This window comes from Piliocolobus tephrosceles, chromosome 11 (assembly GCF_002776525.5).
Source record: "Piliocolobus tephrosceles isolate RC106 chromosome 11, ASM277652v3, whole genome shotgun sequence".
NCBI classification, from domain to species: domain Eukaryota; kingdom Metazoa; phylum Chordata; class Mammalia; order Primates; family Cercopithecidae; genus Piliocolobus; species Piliocolobus tephrosceles.
The window spans coordinates 62,092,166-62,110,996 of record NC_045444.1 but is presented as its reverse complement, the minus strand read 5'-3'; the positions used below and the strand labels follow the sequence as shown (position 1 = coordinate 62,110,996).

The window sequence follows — 18,831 nt, the reverse complement described above, 5'->3', positions numbered from 1 at the left end:
TGTGTTTCTGGTCATTGCAAATGGAGAGCCTAAATCATTCAGGAGGCTTGGTTCTTTCATTCAGTGTTAACATTGGAGAGTATTATTTTTCTCTAAACGGTTTACAGACCTCTCTAAGCCGACTGCTGTAGTCCAGGGCTGAAAAGCACTGCCCAGGATGGCAAAGCATTCTCTGAAGGTTTATGCAAATTTCTGCAGCAAAAAAATGTTTGCTTGTTGCCTCAACGCTTGGATGTTGAAACATTTGAGCCAATTAGAAGGGCATCTTGTGCGCAAGTCACTGCCAGTCTGTCTGCATGAAACACCATGATGGGGGGTGGGGATGTCTAGTCAGTGTAAGAAAGAAGGTGGCGAATGTGTGTGATGTGTAATTCCCCAAGGTCTTTATTTGAACACAAATCTATGCTCTTTCCCAGCTACAAAAGGAAACATTTACCTACATGTATAATTAACACTCTGGGCGTGTAAGCTATGTATACATACAAATTCATATTCTAAAATACACCAGCTATTGCAACAGTCTTTGTCTGTACATGAGGTATGAATTTACCATGGTTTAGGGGGCCAGTGGGGCCAAAAGTTACACTTCGAGACCAGCACAGAAGGCTGAAGAAATGACATTTTACCTCCTCTTCCTTCCTTGATTTCCATACCCACCCATACACAGTGCTCCCACCTGACAGTCTTGCCAACATTATTTCAGGTTTCTAAAAGAATCTGGTGAGCATCCTTGAACAGAAGACAGCCAGTTTTGCTAATATACAAAGGAGTCCCGAGTCCCTTAAATCCAGGGCAGCTGGATTTCAGCCAGCACTGGTCTTTGGATGGTTTACACTGGAGGCTGTTCCCCAGCCTCTTGGCCCTTGGCATCCTTACTCTGTACCAGCCGACAGCAGAGTCTTAAGCAGCGCACAGAGCAAAACATTCTCAAATCCAGCATAGGCATTTGCAGCTGTCTCTTGGAGTGCAAATGTTTAAGTCCTGGGCCACCTGTGATTTAAAATTATCTTTCCTGGCTCAGGTCGGAGAATGTCACAGCCATCACTTCTTCCCAGAATGGAAAGCCAGGAGGTGCTTTCCTTCTGACCTGGCCAGTGGCAACATTTCTGTGGTCTGTGAAGCCACAGGCAAACAGCCTGACAAAACCCGATGAGGTGACCCTGGGGCAAAACTATAGGATTCCATTTTCTTAGCTATGTAATAAAAGCAACTCTGGAAATAAAAACGTATCCCTTTGAAAATAAACAGGGTTAGAGAAAGCAGAGAGCTCTTCGATGACTACCTAATAAAGGTGCTTTCCCTTTTTCGGGAATGAATGTTACTTTACTTGAATTTTCCTTTTTTCTCCCACTCCTCTTCCCCCTGTAAAATGGCAGCTGCAGGAGCAGCCTCCAATGGAAAATGGATATCTTGTTAATAACAGATGCCAAACCCCAGCATCGACGCTGGCTCAGTGGAATAAGCTGTGGTGTAACATGGACTCTGTCTGGGTCGTCCCCCACTGGGCCCACAATTTGAATCCTTTAAGAGGATCAAAGCTCTCAGAGCATCTTAGCAAGATTATTTAGAGCAAGATAGACTAGCCAGTCCTCTCTGGAAAAAGAAGGGGCCCCTGCGGCTTTTTTTTTTTTTTTTTTTTTTTAACAGCGCAGAGTGTGTGTAACCCCACCCCTTTCTTATTAAACAGAAGCCTTGAGTGAGTCCTGAGGCGATTGTTAGTGATTCACGGAAAAGGGGTATTTGCCGCGCTCAAAGACCCTAGCTCCAGAAAAAGATTCATTTGTTTATTAAAGAGCTAGCAACATTCTGGAGTTGTTTACACTCAGGTTTTTCTGCGCTTTCTCTCAGGGCTTGTTTCAAATAGGTAAGGCTATCGCTTTCCTGAAGAACAGCGGAGGACGTACCAACAGACGTCTGAGATGCGCACAGCAAGCTGGTTTAAAACCAGCGGCGAACAAAACGAAGGCAATACAAATAAATATGGCACCTACTGAAAATAACGGAATACAGCGGCAGCCACCGCATAAAGAACTAGCGATTTCAGGCGATTACAGGGGCGGTTCAAAACGAAAGCAAGTTAAAAAATGAGACGCATTTTACAAGGCGATTTGCCAGAGTTGCCAGATTATTTAATTTGTATGGACTATAGAAAAATAATTGTCAACTTGGACATTGCCTTTAAACTCTTGTCACTGGCCCAAACTTTTCCTTAAGTTTAAGGAAGCTGCAGAGCTGGACTATACGTTACACTCTTCAGCTAATATGTGCTTTTCGAATATTTAGCCCAGTCTTTTCCCCGAGATATTACATTAAGAAAATACGCACAGAAACCTTTTAGGAGTAAACAAAACGCACCCGAACCATTCATTATAAAAGAAGAAAAAATCCATAAATAATACATTGTAATCAAATAATATAAAGTATTTTGCAGACATAATTTTTTAAACAAATTAATAGACTCCTTTTAATTTACTCACCACAAAGATTAAAATGTTCAAGTGCACTTGTTTGATTAATAAAGCATTTTATGTTCAATTATTAAGTGCTAATCATTAGGAAGTTTACGTTGTTCAGGCAAATCACCAGCTCAGACATTAAAAACCATTATAAAAATATAGCTACAAGGTCAGTATCAAATTACCCTTCCATAGGACAGCTCAAGGACTGCTTCTACGTGATACTAGAAACTTTTTTAAACACCCAAATCCCTCTCAAAGCGCAGAAGCCTCAAGAGCAGTGACCTGAAGGTAGCTTGAAACACAGGTAAGGTCCTTTCCAACAAAGAAAATAGGTGGTGTCCACAGCATATGGTGATCATTAGTTTTAATAGTCTGTGGTAAAATTTAAAGGTAGAAGTTAATTTGTCGGGCCTTCTGCTCTGTCTTCCTCCAGCTCTTGGGCTTCCTTTTTCGTTTCCCCGTCCTTTACCTCCTGCCGGGAAACAGGAAATTTGTCCTTGTTGTTTTCCTTTTTCCATTTCATTCTCCTGTTCTGGAACCAGATTTTTACCTGTCTCTCGGTGAGGGCTAGGGCGTGGGAAACCTCGATTCTTCTTTTTCTGGTCAGATAGGGGTTAAAAAGAAATTCCTTTTCCAACTCTAGAGTTTGGAAGCGACTGTAGGTTTGTCTTCCTCTTCGTCTACCAGGAGCTGCTGATTAAAACAAAAATAAAAGGGGGGGGAGGAATAAACGTTTTAAAAATGTTATGGTACCTCTACATGTTGCTGGAGGTTTGTGGAGCGGGGCCTACGGGATGAAATATACACAGCGCTTTTTAGCTCAAATATATATAGGGTGTGCAGGCAAGAGGGGCAGAGAGAAGGTCTTCACAATTATTCTGTCCCCATCATCTTTACATGGTTTCTACTTAAAAAAAAAAAAAAAAAAAAAAAAAGTCTGTATTACTTTATGAATAAGAGCCACTGTGGCTACACAAGAAGGAAAAGGAGGGGGAGAGGGAAGGGGAGTTTTAAAGCCAGACCGTGAGATGAAAGCAGATTTCTCCCCCTCTCCCCTCTTAAAAAAAAAAAAAAAAAAAAGCATCCCAACCTTGTGGTCTCATCCAGGGAAACATTTGAGAAGGAGACGAGCTCTGATTTAAGTGGTCTGGGTCCTCGCCAATATTACCACTGGACGATTTACAGTCAGGATATTGTACCAGCTCGGCCTCTTGCTGGGTCGTAAAAATCGGCTGTCTCTGTAAGTTATCGTATCCGTAAAACTTCGCGGGCTCCCCGTGACAGGCAATCCCGCCGCAGGGGGGAGGCGGCAGCGGAGGCGGAGGATGCGGAGGAGGGGGGGCGGCCTGGTAGGCAGCGGCCGGGCTGCCCCCGCCGGGGTGGAAGTAGTCCTGGCCCGGGCCGCCCCCACCGCCGCACCCCGGCCCGGAGGGCGGCGGGGACGGGTGCGGGTGCGCGTGCGCCTGCGGGGGCGCGTGCGGGAAGCCGGCTGCGCTGTTGCCATAGAGCTGCAGGGCTGCTGCGGCGGCGGCGTGACGGCCGCCGACCTCGGGCGCGAAGTGACAGTCGTAGTAAGTGGGATTGATGGCCTCGCCCGCCGCCGCCGCCGCCGCCGCCTTGTACTTGGAGTAGAACGGGTTCACGAAGTACGAACTCATTGGGGCGGCAGCGGCGGCGGCCCGGGGCAGGCGGGCGGCGCTAAGCAGGCAGGGAGCGAGCCTCGACTCGGCCGCACTGCCGCGGGGGCCTCTGGGGCGGCTGCTCACGCCGCTGGGGCCGCCGGGCTACGTCGCTGCTGCCGCCCGCCCGCGCTCGAGCGTCGCTTCTGAGGCCGGGCAGCCGCGGGCGCTCAGCTACTGGGCGCTCATGCCCGGCTCTTGCGCCCCAGACTCGGCTTCGCGCCGCCTCCCTCGCGGGTCGCGAGGCCTCGCCCAGCCCCCGCGAGCCGCCGCCCTCCCGGCCTTTCCCGGCGCGCCCCGGCTCGGCCTCAATATAATCGCCGACGCCCCGGGCGACCTGCCCCGCTGCCTCCACTGTTTCCTCTCAGGCACCAAAAGTCCCTGAGCGCACCCGGACAAGAAAAAAGTGCGCCCGGCCCACGGGGACACTCTGGCCTCGGTTTACAAACCCCCGCTCTGGAGGGAAAAGAAAAAAAAACCCTCTGTCCGCCGCCACCTCTTACCGCGCCCCCCCCGGTCCCCCCTCCCGCCGCTCTCGCCCCCGCCGCCGAGGCTGCCACCCCGGTGCGCACCGACGAGGCATTTTCGCACCACAGCACTGCACCGAGAGGCAGCGTGAAGGGGGCGAGGAGCCCCGCGGAGGGATCCGCGTGCAGTGCAACCGCTACCGCCGACGGACGGAGCGCCGCGCCCGGCCCGAGATGCCTCCGCCGGCCTTAAAGGGGGCCCATAAGGACGCACTGCCAAGGGCTCCGTGTGCCCCGGGGCTGCGGGAACGCGGGCCGCAGCCGGCAGGGAGGGGCCGCAGCGGAGCCTTAGACTTGGGGGAGGCAAGGAGGCCACTCCCAGGAGGCTGCGGAGCAAATGACTCCCTCCCCGAGCCCCTGGGGTAGCCCTGGGTAGCCCAGCAGAGGTTGCCTGTGGCTTTTGCAGCTCTTGACACGTGGGTGTAGCCCAGGGAACGTGGACAAGAGGTGTTGAAGGACCGGACCGTGCATTTGAGTTGGGGCATATCGAAGTGGTTTGATTAAAAGCCGCGAGTGTGGCCCCAGATCCTGGCGTTATCAAAGCAAATCAAAGCCCTTCTTTTCCAGCCGAGTGGGCCCTGTGGAAATGAGATGTACATTTACCCTTGACGTACCGCAAGCCTGGCCGAGGCTCTCAGGTTAATTGATATTTAATGGAAATCATGTCCATGAATATAGTTTCCATCATTTCACCCTTGATAGACGTCAGCAATGGGCGCAGGGTGAGGCTGAAGAATGCAGGAGGGGGCATTAGGCTTGCTGAGAGTAAATGGAAGAGCGGACAAACATTCTGAGGCGGGAAAAAGGGCTCGCGCTGGGGAGGGTGACATTTCCCCCGGCAGGACGCGGCTCCCGGGTCTCGGCCCCGGCGCGCAGCGAACCAGGGCCGGCTGCGGTTCCCGGAGGAGCGCGGGGGGCAGACGCCAGCAAGATACCCCCAGGAGCCTCCCGGCCGGCGTTCAGATCGCGCCGGTTCCAGGCAGCTGCAGGCGGCCTATCTTCTGCTAATGATCCTAGTTCCTCCGCCAAGCCTGTGAAATTACTGCCGAGAGAGCCGCAGGCCTCAAAGTTACGAATTTTTCCCAAAGCAGAGAAAGAGAAGGCTCAGGCTAGTTTGTGAGCAGAGATGAAGAAAAGTAGCCCGAGTCATGTGGCCCAGTCGAGTGTGAATCGACAAAATATTCCTGATTTTAGCAGCTCTCTCCAAAGTTGCCTGGCTTTACCCTACCTACCAACCGCCTCCCCACACACTTCCATTCCCTCTCTGCTCCCGTTTCAATGTCCAATAAATGCAGTGGTTCTCTGTTGTGTGTGTGTTTTCCCCTCTCCTGCTCGGCCTTTTTCGTGGGTTCTTTGGGTGACTGAGCCACGTTTCCTTCGGGATAGGTACAATATTGTGAGGGCGCCAGGTCCACAGCCTTGGAAACAGACCTCCAAGGCGCCCCTGCTCAAGCTAAACGCACCACGCCGGCTTTCCACACCAAATGCAAATTTCCGAAAGCCCCAGACGGCCTCAGAGATGCCGCAGGCTGGCGAGTGATTTCAGCTACCCCTCGCTCCTTGTGGATTGGCCCAGCCTGCGACCGCGATCCTGACTTGTGTCCGGGTGGACTGAAATATCATTTTTACAAATGGAGAAAATGAGATCGAGATAGACGGACATAGCAAGGTGATAATGTCTGACTCAATTTTTTCTCCTGGGAATGACTGAAAGGTAAAGGAATTGTTAATGAACCTGGGAGATGATAAAGGCGTGCTTTATTTAATTTTTAAATTAGTAAGGAGTGCAGACTTGGGGTGGTGGAGAGCAAGGGTCTTTTTTGTTTGTTTGTTTGTTTGTTTTTGTGGGTTTTTTTTCTGCTGGTTATTGCCAAGTGTAATGACTTTCTTTAAATCCGAAGGCGAACAAACTGATTCTGACAGTTAAGGATTTGTCCTTCAATCTTGCAAATGACCAATTAAAAGATTATTATTGTCAATAAAGCCTTGGAGCTACCTTTGTAATTGTGCCCCTTTTTTCAGTTTGGCGTGTGTGTGTGTGTGTGTGTGTGCGCGCGCGCGCGCGCACACGTTTGAACCCTGGACAAATGAGTGGATTTTGGAATGGAATGGGGGGAAAAAATGAAAGAGCCCGGATCTCAACAATACCAGGTATCTTCTAGAACTGTGTGATTCCTCAGGAGAATAAAAGAAAAATGAACACTAGAAAATTCATTTATAGGCATTCAGGCCAAATTTAGAAAACGTTACAACACATTTCCTCTTGGTACAAAACAGTTTTTAACATTTATTTAAGCATTTCGTTTATAATATGAGTAGAAAAAGAGCGCGATTAACTTGGTAAGCAAAGATCTATGCCTTTTACAGGTTTCTGTTTTGATATAACACATTCATTTATCATAATGTTTTATATTTTCAGCTGTGCCATACTCCAAATTTTCTGAAGCCCTGACCGAGCCAAAAGTTTATGCCCAGCAAACACTGCCGGAAAACTTAATAGTATACCTTGTTTGTTTTTGGTTAAATTTATCCTAACTTAGGATTAAAAATAAGATTGTAAATATTTTTAATCAAAACCGTTCTCCGCAGCAATTCCAGCTTTACGAGATCAGAAAGTGGAGCAACAGCGCTCTCTAGTGGCCAAATGCCACCTCCAGTCCGCTGAATTTAACTTCCTTTTATTCATCTCAAACCAATTCTAATCTCGTTCTTTAGTTTGGGGCTTGGACTGCTGACACTAATAATGCTTCATTCCTATGATTGTCAACAACTCAAAAGCAGCAAGCAGGAGCTCCTGCATGCCTAGAATATTCTATCAGTGCTCCCAACAGCTTCCAGTAGTGTCTTTTCCAAAAGCTTCCAGCCCTTCTTTTGCCAGACACCAAAAGTCCCCATGCTGTAACCGCCCAGCTGTGCCTTTTAAAACAATTATAGAGACAGGCTAGATTTAACAAAACCTACAACTTTCTAAATATCAACTGCCAAGAGGCTTTTTCTTTTCCAGAGGAACCAGACACTTTGGCAACCAAGAAATTACAGAAGTCAAGTATTGTTATGTTTTTTGTTTTTCTCTTACAGCTGTTGCTTTTAGGATTAAATCATGAATATTTGCTATTTTAACACTGTAATGCTTTGGGCCCACTTAGGTGGCAATTTTGGGGAATCGAAGCCAAATCAAAAGCTTTTTGCTGGATCTCTGCGTGGCTGTCTGGAAAGTCCCTTTGGACTTGGGTTCGTTTGAATTTCTATGGACAGTAAACGGGATTTTAAAAATATTTATCAAAAGTCATTGAACTAAGCATTCCACTAGAATTTTTTTTAAAGCAATGACTATTCAATTGGCTTAAGTGTTTCCTGTTAGATTATTCTTTTTACTCATCTTCAAAACTGCTTTTCTCCAGTTTAGATGTAACAATTGTATTTTTTAGTAAGTGAATACACATAAATTCAAACAATATTTTACTTCAAAGTTTGGAGTGGAGGGTCAGAAATTCTTGTCAATAGGCATCTAACTTCACCTTTTCCCACTAGCCACACTTCTGGGAGACTCTCAACTGGGTAAATGACCTAAGCTCAGTAACCGCCCTACCCCCAGATAACAGGCCAGTATTTTTGTTTATTTCTAAAGAACCAGCTAAACCATGGTCGTAGTCAAAATACTATAAAATGCCATCGCCTTAGGCTACTTCCAATACCCAGTTCATTTCAAAAATCAGAAATTCATTCACCTCGTCCTTCCTACCTCTTTCATGTTTGTTTCCTAGGTGCTCACACCTCACCTGGGGGCTCCTATGCCCCTGCCTTCTTGGTCCAACGCAGTCTTGTTTATATTTTATTGTCTAGATTTTAAGACCTAGTTTTGTCTGCATTTTTCCTTTCCTCCCACAAACACAAACATCAAAATGAGATGGTTTCAAAGCAAAGCGCCGGGCCTGTCGTAAACTCATTACCTCCAGACGTCTGGCTGGCTAGATGGCTTTATGACACCTTGGCTCTTCCTGTTTTCAAAGAGCCCTAGGTACCGAGCTGGCCACAGGGGCAGGGGTACGAAGCACCTTCTGCCGGATCTGAGCCTTCCTTGGCTTTCCCTCCCAGCCCCCTCTGCTTTTTCTTCGAGTCTCCTCTTTCATTGGGATCCCCCAAGATCTCTGCCACTGCCCCCACCTTCCACCCAGCTCAGGCCACCTGGTGGTGGTGCCTCTTCGGCCTGCAAAGGCTGTGCTCACCCGAACCCTCACTTACAATGACCTTCATTTTAGCCCTGAATGTAGCCCTCAGAGGGCCAAGCTGGGGGCTAAACATACACAGAAGCTGGGTGGGGGGAAGGAGGCGGTTAAATGGAGGTGGCTGGGGAGGAAAGCCTTGACCATTTTGATCGCTAAGGTCACTTTGGGGCTTTGGTGGGAGGGGCAGAAGCTTACAGACTAACCGGCTGGGACCTCCCAGAGCCAGTCAGCCCCGCTGAGCTCGGACAGTTGCTCCAGAGTGCAGAGTTAGCCTTTCCCTTGTTTGGAGAGGGGTTTGGCACTGGGGCTCCAAGAGCCCAGGGAAGGTTAGAGTGCTGTGTACCCAAGCCCTAGCCTGAAAGTGCCTTGCTTCTGGGGCCTGCTGGCTCCTCTGGGCGCTGCTGCAAAGCTAACACTGGGCCCAAGCACAGAGTTCGTGGAGGAGCTTGAACCAGGTTTGGGGAGGCACCAATGTCCCCCCCAGGGTCTGTGCTGCCGCATCTGCCTGCACAAAGGGATGTGAGGAAGGCAGAGACACATCAGAGAGATCTGTCAGGTGGAAGGGCCCTGAATTTTTAACAGTGTCTCCCTCCCAGGGGTAGAGGAGAAATATCCCGAGTGTGAAATTTTGCAGAGACAGAGAAAGCAGGCACACAACGTTTAGGGCCAGCGTCTGGGCTCCATTTGATCAGGTCAGCATTTATTAGTAGGAAGCAGTAACATTTACAACTGGTCCTCCGGCAGGAACCGGGACGGCCACCATCCGCGGCCGCCCACGCGAGCCCAGTCTTCGGGGGAGAGAGTAGCGCGTCCAATGCACTGAGGACAAACCCCAAACCGCCCGAGGCCCTGGGCTCCTCTCTAGGCCTCATTGGAGATCTCCCCCGAGGTCCCACGGGCTCCCTGAGGAAAGGGGGCTTTCGCAACTGGTGGGCAACCCGGCCGGGCTTCAGTGTGGGCTAGCAGCCGGCGTGTCCGCACTGTTGTCGCTCGGCCTTCATTCTTGGAATTGGGGCGCATTTGGCCCCTGTTCGGGCAGCGCTGGGGGCGAGGGGACTAAACTACAGCACTTTTCAGAAACATGGGGGACATTTACACAAGAGAGGGCTCCCCAAGCCAGCGTGCACTCACAAAATATAGCATTTCTTAAGGAACCAATGGAGCAGGAAAGGGAGTGGGATAGGGCGAAACCCCAAAGCCACTTGGTTTTTCCAACACATAAACGAGCTAATACAGAGTCCCCCAAATACCTCACAGAGACCAACCACACAGTCACTTCTATCTAAAAAAAGAAAAAAAAATGTCCAAGTCGCTGGAGAGTTTCTGGAAATCAAGCACCAAGCACCCACAAAGGAAAAAAACAACAAAAACCGCTGCCCTTGAGCGCTCCCGCCAGCACCGCGCCGAGTCAGTCTCCTTTGGGGCATTTCTCCTTGCTCATCTTTTTCATTTTCATCCTACGGTTCTGAAACCAGATTTTGACCTGTCTCTCTGTTAGGTTGAGAATCCTGGCCACCTCGTAACGCCGGTCCCGGGTGAGGTACATGTTGAAGAGGAATTCTTTCTCCAGCTCAAGCGTCTGGTATTTGGTGTAGGGACAGCGCTTTTTCCGGGTGGAGCGAGCGTGGATCCAGTTCGCTGCGGGGTTGTCTACAAAGAGGGGGGTTTGGAGACGGGTAGAGATGGGCGGAGGGGAGGCAGGGAGAGATGACAGGGTGGGGAAGAGAGGTCGTTAAATTAATTTCACCAAGGATGGTCGCTTTTCACAACTTGGGGGGAATTATCATAAAAAGCCTTAATGCCAGCGCTCTGTTTACCGTACAAACCGAGCGCCCAGGGTAGGTGGTTATGGGAAGCTCTTTTTATGGATGCATGTTGCTCGCCTAGGCTTGGGTAGGCGTCTAGACGTTTTTATAGGTTAGTAAAACTATCAGTTTTGCACATTCGAGCCTTACAGGTTTCAGCAATAAATCAGGGGGCAATTTCTTTTGCACTTACTTGGGTCAAGTTGCTGTTGCTGCGGCTGCGAATGCTGCTTCTCCTCCTCCTTCAGCGGACAGCCCGGACTCGGGTGGTCGCTGCAAGCTGAGGGCTCCGACGAGCCGCCTGTCCCAGTCGCGGCCCCAATCCCTGCCCCAGGCCGGGTTCCCCCCGTCGCCGCTGCCGCCTTGTCCCGCAGGAACGAGTTGCAAGAGAACTCGGGGCCGCTGCTCCCCTGGGACTCCCGGGCCGCGGAGCACTCAGTCCGTTTGGAGGAGGAGGATAAGGAAGTGGAGGAGGAGGTGGTGGAGGCGGCCGTGGCGGGGGCCGGGGCTGCTCGGGTTTCAGGCTTAATCCCGTAGTGGCGCCCGTTGGCTGGGCCGCTGGAGCCAGGGCTGGGACCGGGGCCCGGGCCGCCGCCTCCACCACCACCGCCACCGCCCGCGCCGCCCGGGAAGCCGGGCAGCGGCTCCATCCAGGAGCGCACGTAGCGGCCGGGCTCTGAGGCAGAGGCGGCCAGGGGCGGCGGGGGAACGTACGGGTGGTAAAGGCCGCTCATCGCCGCCGCCGCCGGGGGCTGGGCAGGCACCGCGGACCACGAGGCAGAGAACACGGCCGATTTGGGGGCAAAACTACACGAGGCGAACTCGGCGGCGGCGGCGGCCGGGCTATCAGCCACACCTGCAGGCCGGCCCTGCGCGCCTGGCCCCGGCGGCCCGAAGCGCGCCGCGAACACCTCGTCGCCCTCATGGCCTATAAGCGAGTCCACGTAGTAGTTGCTGAGGGTGCCACTGGAAGACATTTTGAGGCGCCCCGCGCTCCCACCCAAGGTTACACTGTCCGCCTCCGAGCCGCTCCCCGCCGGCGCCCGAGCAGCCGACTAGTTCGCAGGCTGCAGCCTCCACCATTGGTCGCGCGGCCCACGTGATCATATTTACCAATACCGGGAGTAAATCAGTCCGCTAAACTGGGGGCTGCTGTGATTAAAAAAAAAAAATCATCAACATAAGAGCCGCAATTAGAGCCTGCAGGTCCGGTCCATGTGCCCGGCTCGGCCCGACCCGGCCCGTCCTGGCCCGCCCAGGTGCTGCCAGGACCACAGACGCGACCGCAGCCGGAGGAGGCGCTGGGGACTATTTGTTCGCTTCTTCTTGCAGCCCTCGGTCCGGCAGTCCGACCCCGGCGCTGACTCTCCAGCTTCCGAGCCCGGGCGGCGTATCCCGGGCACAGGGAGCGGCCGGGGGCGCGCCAGGCCGGTGTCGCCCGAGGCAGGCGGGCCCTCGGGGGCGGCCCCTGGCGCCCGAGGGGAGCTGTTCTCCACTTGCCTCTCTTCCTACCCACACCCATCCCTCCCCACACACATGCTTGCTCACAGCTTGTCGTGTTGTTTAAAACAGGTGGAAGACCTCTGTAATGATATTATGCCTTTCAATAAAAATTTTATGAGGTGTATTTGATTATAGATTAATGTGTCCCTAATAAAACGGACGGATGGAGCAGCTCGGAGGGCCTCCCTCCCCCTGCCACACTCACACACGCCCGCGCGGCCACACACACCCCGACGTGAGGCTGGACACACGCCGCGGCCCGAGGACCGAGCCGGGGTGGCCCGGCGCGGCGGCGAAGGACACAGAGGGGCTTCTGCCGGCCCTCGGAAGGGCGGGCGGCCGGGAGAGTTGGCGCAGCACGGACAGTGGCGGCCAGGGTGCCTCATCTTCTCCGGTGCTGCTGGAAAGGCCCTGGAAGAGAACACGCCACAGGGCAGAACCCAAATGCTAAAGCAGCCTGCTCCCGCCCGCGTCCCCAGCCCTGCCTCAGTGAGTCTCCCTGGGCAGGGCCGCTTCGCGTGGTTCGCACTTAGAGGCCTCGGAGTAGACTCCCAAAATGTCTAAAAAATTCGGCCGAATGGCTAACTCCTTGGGCCACTCCCTTCTGATTTTTTTTTTTTTTTTTTTTTTTTTTTTTTTCCTTACAGAGGTGAGGTTGAGCAGCCTTGAATCTGAGGGAAATGCCCATTGTCACTCCCAAATCCATGGTACAAAGCCTCGGAAGCCCGGCTGGGAGCCGAGACAAAAGCGGCCGGGGCGCCGGCGGCGGTGGGCATATTCCTCGCTCTACAAGTTGCCCAGCTCACCCTTGGAGGGCTCCCGGCCCACCTCCAGCCTCGAAAAGGAAGCGGGTAAATGTCTACTTATGGCCTGATTGATTACCTTTGCCAATAGCTTTCTGATTTTGTTCCAGAGGGGATGCCTTTGCCTTGTAGCTCAGGCTTTCCTCGGAGACATGGCCCGCTATCAACAACTAATTGCGCTCCCCACATGATCGGAGAAACGGCTAAATAAAAATTACCCTCCTCCTGCCCAACCGGTGTTAAGTCTGGGGCAAATCTATTACAAAGTTTTCAATCTAGCATTCATTCCAAGCCCTCTCCCCCACCCCCAGGAAATGGCCCCCTAAAAGAGTTCCGTCTTGGAATGTTCCTGGTTTGGAGGAGGAAGTTTAAAATTCTGAATGTTAGTGTCCCAAAGACTCCCTAGATGAGGACTTATAGCACCTAAATGGATCGTTCTTAGGGAAACATTTAAAAGGAAGAAATGGAAAGGATGTGTTTTGTGAAACTGCTGGAAGCTGTTTGAAACTGCAGGCAGGACCCGGGGTAACGAATTTTCTGTTAGCTTTCCTGTGCAAGGCCTCTTCTCCCTTTTCCCCGACGGGACTAGATAAGTCTGGGCTCTCTAGTGGGATCCTGTAGAAGCCGGTGGAAGCTGGTGGGAGTCTCCCGGGCCATGGCAGCGAATGGAACATTAGACTTCATAGGAAGTTATGTTCATTTGCAAAATTTTCAGTCACCCTTTCTGCATTTTCTTGCATTCCAGATGCAGCAGTTCCCACCAGCATTTTGTAATTAAATAGAGGAAAGACTGGGGGAAATCTTTTCATTTCTTCCTTTAAAAAAAAATTTAATATGGGCCACTAAAAGGTAATGACTGAGCATAAAACCCGTCCACAAGGAGATCAAGGCAAAGTCGGATGGGAAAACTCACCCATCCTGGGCTTCTCTGGGGTCTGGCTGTCTTGCGCTTGGGATGGGGGTAGGGCTGAGGGAAAGGGGGCAGAATTGGATCCGCTGCAGTGCTACACTGCTGCTTGTCCTTGCGCCTGTAATGAAGGCCGGCAACTTCCAGGTGGGCAAGACTAGCTTCAACCTAGCCCCGGATGATTGCTCGCCAGCCAGAAATCACCAAGATGCCACTGAAAGCATTAAAAACAACACAGCCAAAACCAAAGAGGAGAAAAACACACAAATGGGAAGCTTTAAGGAGAAAGTGGCTTGGAGTATAGGCTTACTTACCAGGTTCAGGCCAGAGGAAAGCTCACACCCATTGAGAGTGCAATTATATTACTGTCACTGGGGACTAGGAAAGGAAAGAGGAGACTCCCCTTCCTCCCAGTTATGAAAACTTCACTCTCAGGCTAGCTTATCATTCCTCTCCCCCAACCACTGCCAAAATCCAACACCCTAGGCCTCCTCCAGCTTTTCTCCCCCATCTCCCTTTCCCTACTAGTCTATGACTCCCCTGCCCAAATGCCCCCAAAAGGGAGTGTAACCAGAAGATAATCTCACCATAGGCTTTCATTTCCACCATAACATATTTCCATTTCAGAAAGCAGAGGGAGCGAGCTCGTTTCCAGAGTTTATTGCATTATACATGCGACCAGAACATGCACAGAAAGGACAGGTTGCTGTTGTACTTCTACCAAACCACAGATGCACCACAAGGGAAAGGCTACAAGGCATAAATCATCAATATCCCATCTCACCAAGGACAATTGCTAAATTCATTTGTGAAAAGATACATTGTAATGTGCTTTTTAAGTCCCCCTCCCTCCAAGCTTGTGGGTTTTCTTAATCTTTTTTTTTTTTTAAATATATATGTCATTTTTAAAGTACTGGATGTATTCAAAATGTCATGAGTTTGTGGACTAACCACACACATAGACCTTTTGTGTTAGGAAAGACATGAAAAAGTCACATTGCTGGATGGATGGATGGATGGATGGATGCTCTACAGTTCCAATAAGTTAAGACCCAAATGAAAATGCGCAATAATAGTTACCCTGCATTACGATGAAAAAATAATAAATTACACGTGCTAAGTTTTTTAATATATATGTATGTGTATATATATATATATATACACATACACTCATAGGGATTACAGATCACTTGCAGCACGAACGTAATGACCCCAAAGTCACATTCTAGCAGGAAAACAAAATACAACAAAACAAAAAACAAAGAGCGGTGAAGGTTTTGTTTCCGCTTTCCCAGTCCTCCAGCACTGGGCCCTGGAACGCGGTGCCCCCTCTCCAATCCTGGCCTCTGACCGGCCTCAGACCTAAGAAAACGTGAGGTTGGCGGTCAGTTCTCGGATCCGGTTCTCTCGGCTCATCTTCTTGAGTTTCATTCGGCGGTTTTGAAACCAAATCTTGACCTGCCTGTCGGTGAGGTTAACGCTCTTACTGATCTCTAGGCGGCGCTCGCGGGTGAGGTACATATTGAACAAGAACTCTTTTTCTAATTCCAGCGTTTGGTGCTTAGTGTAAGGGCACCTCTTCTTTCTGCCACTCTTTGCAGTGAGCCAATTGCTGGTTGGTGTATCAGACTTGATTTCCTCTAACAAAATTAAAGGGAGAAGAAGAAAAAAACATCAAGAGTTTTTTTTTTTTTTTTTGGTTTTGGTTTTGGTTTTTTTCTTCAGTCTATTCAAATGTACCCTTGGCCATGACCCTGCTGGCAGCCAGGCCGCTTTGGAAAATGCTAGTATTAAACATTACTCACATGAAGTGGGCCCTGGAAGGGAATCTTACACTGATGCCACATTACTTAAATGACATGATGGCAGGACAGTCTGCATTTGGGTTTTCTCTCTCTCTCTTTCAACTTTCTGAGTTGTACAAAACATTAGTACAATAGTAAACTTTCCAGATCACCCCAGCAACATTCTAAAGGTTCAGCTTGTAACAGGGACAGAGGGGAATAAGCCACAACCTGGACAAGCCTACCAACCCCACTGCTGCCTCGAGTCCCCAAATCTGCCGCTTCTTCCCCACCTCTCCTAGGCAGTCAGGGAGCCCCACAGTCAGGTTTATAGGTGCTCATTCTCTTTCAAAAGATAAATGGGGAAGCTAGAGCACCTTTCCCACCTTGCCTGGGTATTGTTGCATTCCCCAGAATTTCCTTAATTTTCATGTCTTCTTGCCCCCACACAAAAGCATTCCCCCAGAAATGGAGCCCCCTACTGTGGCCCACCTCTAAGCACTGGGGGAGAGGAGCGGGGTTCCTTCTCAAAAAGCCAGATCCCTGGCTCTTTTCCTTAGCCCAGCACTAAGGCTGGCCTTGCAGGGTGGGCAATGCTGGTTCCACTCTCCCCCTCCGCCTTTGCCCTCTTTGCCGACGGATTACAAAGCCTGCAGCACTTTTCCTAAACAAAGCCAAGGTTACCTAGCCCAGCAAAGGCAGTAAACCCTGTTTCCCAACTCAAGCACCAACCAGACCAGCCATCTCTTTTCCCTCACCATCCCCAAGCTCGCAGGATGCGGGGTGCATACACTTGAACACGAACACGGTGCCCTGGGTCACCTTAACATGATCATTGGGCTCAAAGCAAAACTGGAACTGCAACTCTGAGCAGGAGAAAGGAGGCTCTGGGGTCGTGTTTACGAGCCGCAGGTCTCCTTTGCGCTCTTTTGTTGTGTTTCAGGTCTAGCTCAGGAAAAATAAAACCGGCAAGCTTTTCCTCTGCCCGGGCGCCATCAGTGTGGGGCCAGGGCTGGCGGGGAGGGCCAGGGCAGCAGGGGAGAAGCGGGGACTCTCTCAGGGCTGAGATCACCCCTCTAAAAGCCAGGCGGAGCAGCACCTGCCAAGTCGGGCGCCGGTTCGGCGCTGGGCACCCCGGCACTCCCTCTCTGCCGGGTTCCCGGGCTGCGCGCCCCGCTGGGGTGGCAACTCTGCTCATACCGACCTTTGCTTTCCTTCTCCTGCACTTCGGGACTGGACACGGAGACCTCAGCCAGGCAGCTCCTCTCTTCGGGAAGGCCGCCTTTGGCCTCGGGGCTCTCCACCTGGGAGACTTTGGTGGGCTCCTGGCCGCTCGCGGGCTCGTTCATCTTCTTTTCCATCTGCAGCTGGGCAGCGGAGAGCTGTGGCTTGGCCGCGCCACGAGGGTTGAGCTGGAGCATGACAGTGGAGCTGCCTTCGGGGCTGTTATTGTACTCTTGGGTTTTCCCGGTGGCGTAGGTCTGACTCAGTCTAAAATATCCAGGGACGGGAACCTCAGGGTTCTCAACGGGACAAGACTCAGGGACCAGCCTCTGGTACGAAGGGACCTCGGCCGAAATGAGTTTGTTGCGCTTATCAGAATACATGCAGCAATTGGATTCTTCCTTAATGTTGGTGGTGAAGGAGCAAGTGGGGACTTGCTGTGTAACAGGTTGCTCTATTCGACAAGATCTGTTCGGATCTGTCCAACTGTCTACTTGAGGTATATAAGGATGCACATTCATACCCATATTTTGGTGGTTCACTTCTCTTTTGGCCAGAGACGGGAGCAGTCCACAGGTTTGCATTCCATAGGTCCCCATGTCTGCGCTAGGTGGTGGCATGTACATGCTGGCGCTGCTCGAATAAAAACTGTCACTCCTGCAGGCACTGATCAAGGAATCTACTAAAAAAGTATTAGCAGCAGGAGAGCTGTTGGGAAAGGACATTTTGGGGAAGAATTTGAAGAAGAGAGATTGTGTCCTTTGTAGGCTGACATCTCTAGGAAAACATTCCCCGTGTAATTGTGGATGCCTCTGCCGACCACATGACAACCAAGCCAATGAGATTTGAAAATGGCCTTGAGCCGCAGCCTCCTCTCAAGTCACGTGCTCCAGAGCCTGGCCGGCCAGCCGCGTAAGCACGGACAACAGCGACATCTACTACGCGCCCGCGATAGTGCGCGCTGGAGACAACCGGCCCAGCGCTCTCCGCCGCCCTCCAGTCCGCCTCTCCAGGGCACTCCTGGCCAGCCCGCCCCACTCGCGTCCCCCGCTTCGGCCACTGGACCCAACTGGCGGAGGGAAAGGCTCAGCTCTAGAGGCCTCCAAGTGGACACTCACGGACGGGGAGGGAAGCCAGAGTGCCCTGGCGCCAGCGCACAGAAGCATCCCCCCTACACACACCCAGGCAGAACGCGCTTAAGAGGGCCGGGTCCAGGACAAGCGGGTGGGGGCGCAGGCTGGTTAATTTAGTTCCGGGCAGCCCAGCGGGGAAGGTGAGTCGGATTCCGCGGGTCCTGAGACATCCCACCTCAGGGGTCCAAAGGAAAGACCCCTTGGGGCAAAGAAGCGTCCAAGGTGTCTCTCGGAGGGTGGAGGCAAAAAAGGGCTGAGAGGGCCGGGAGGCCAAGCAGCTGGCCGGGCCCAGATCCCCATGGATGGGTCGGTCCCGGCGTTGTCCTCCCCCTCGGTCCCCCTGCCTGGCTCCCGGTCCCTATGCGCCCCAGCGGGCTACACGAGCCTTCAGCTCTCAGAGGAACCACACCCTGACCTCTGCGGGGCCGGACCTCTGGGAGCTTTCAGCCCAGAGACAATTCTTTGCTAACAGTTCACTATCCGCGAAAGCGTCCCTCGGGCTCCCGGCAGGACAACTAAACCGAGGTTTCTCTCCCCACACCCTGACAATGGAGGGCAGAAAGGAAGGAAGAAAGGAAAAAAAAAATTAAGAATAGGGGAAAGTCTGACCCTCAGAATCCAGAAGTTTTAGAAAATTGACTGGGCCAAGAAGGACAGAGAGAAATGCAAAGGTGTCATTTGGTTCTTCTGCAAAGAAAAATGTTTTCCTTTTATGGATTTTGTAAAAGCATTGGTTTCTGACAAGTGCAAGGTACAAAAGGTTGTGGAATTTATTAATACA

The 18,831-nt window shown here is 51.5% G+C and overlaps 3 protein-coding genes across 5 annotated transcripts; all 3 read right to left on the bottom strand.

Moving 5' to 3' along the window:
* Window positions 1-1,763: 1,763 nt before the first annotated feature.
* Window positions 1,764-4,780, bottom strand: HOXD8 (homeobox D8). Of its 3 annotated transcripts, XM_023212314.2 has the most exons (3): window positions 4,711-4,774; window positions 3,550-3,697; window positions 1,764-3,152 (listed from the first exon to the last, which is right to left on the bottom strand). In XM_023212314.2, the coding sequence occupies exons 2-3, from the start codon at window positions 3,572-3,574 to the stop codon at window positions 2,857-2,859; spliced, it is 321 nt and encodes a 106-aa protein (XP_023068082.1). In that variant the 5' UTR covers window positions 3,575-3,697; window positions 4,711-4,774; the 3' UTR covers window positions 1,764-2,856. The 3 variants fall into 3 exon arrangements, with proteins under 3 accessions (XP_023068082.1, XP_023068080.1, XP_023068081.1); XM_023212312.2 differs by having other exon boundaries at window positions 3,550-4,780; XM_023212313.2 differs by having other exon boundaries at window positions 2,451-3,149; window positions 3,550-4,780.
* A 4,770-nt stretch (window positions 4,781-9,550) lies between these two features.
* Window positions 9,551-11,787, bottom strand: HOXD9 (homeobox D9). Its single transcript, XM_023212310.2, has 2 exons — window positions 10,890-11,787; window positions 9,551-10,541 (listed from the first exon to the last, which is right to left on the bottom strand). Exons 1-2 carry the CDS (start codon window positions 11,671-11,673, stop codon window positions 10,300-10,302), a joined length of 1,026 nt encoding a protein of 341 aa, XP_023068078.1. The 5' UTR covers window positions 11,674-11,787; the 3' UTR covers window positions 9,551-10,299.
* A 2,767-nt stretch (window positions 11,788-14,554) lies between these two features.
* On the bottom strand, window positions 14,555-17,692 carry HOXD10 (homeobox D10). Its single transcript, XM_023212446.3, has 2 exons — window positions 16,898-17,692; window positions 14,555-15,549 (listed from the first exon to the last, which is right to left on the bottom strand). Exons 1-2 carry the CDS (start codon window positions 17,640-17,642, stop codon window positions 15,272-15,274), a joined length of 1,023 nt encoding a protein of 340 aa, XP_023068214.1. The 5' UTR covers window positions 17,643-17,692; the 3' UTR covers window positions 14,555-15,271.
* Window positions 17,693-18,831: the final 1,139 nt, after the last annotated feature.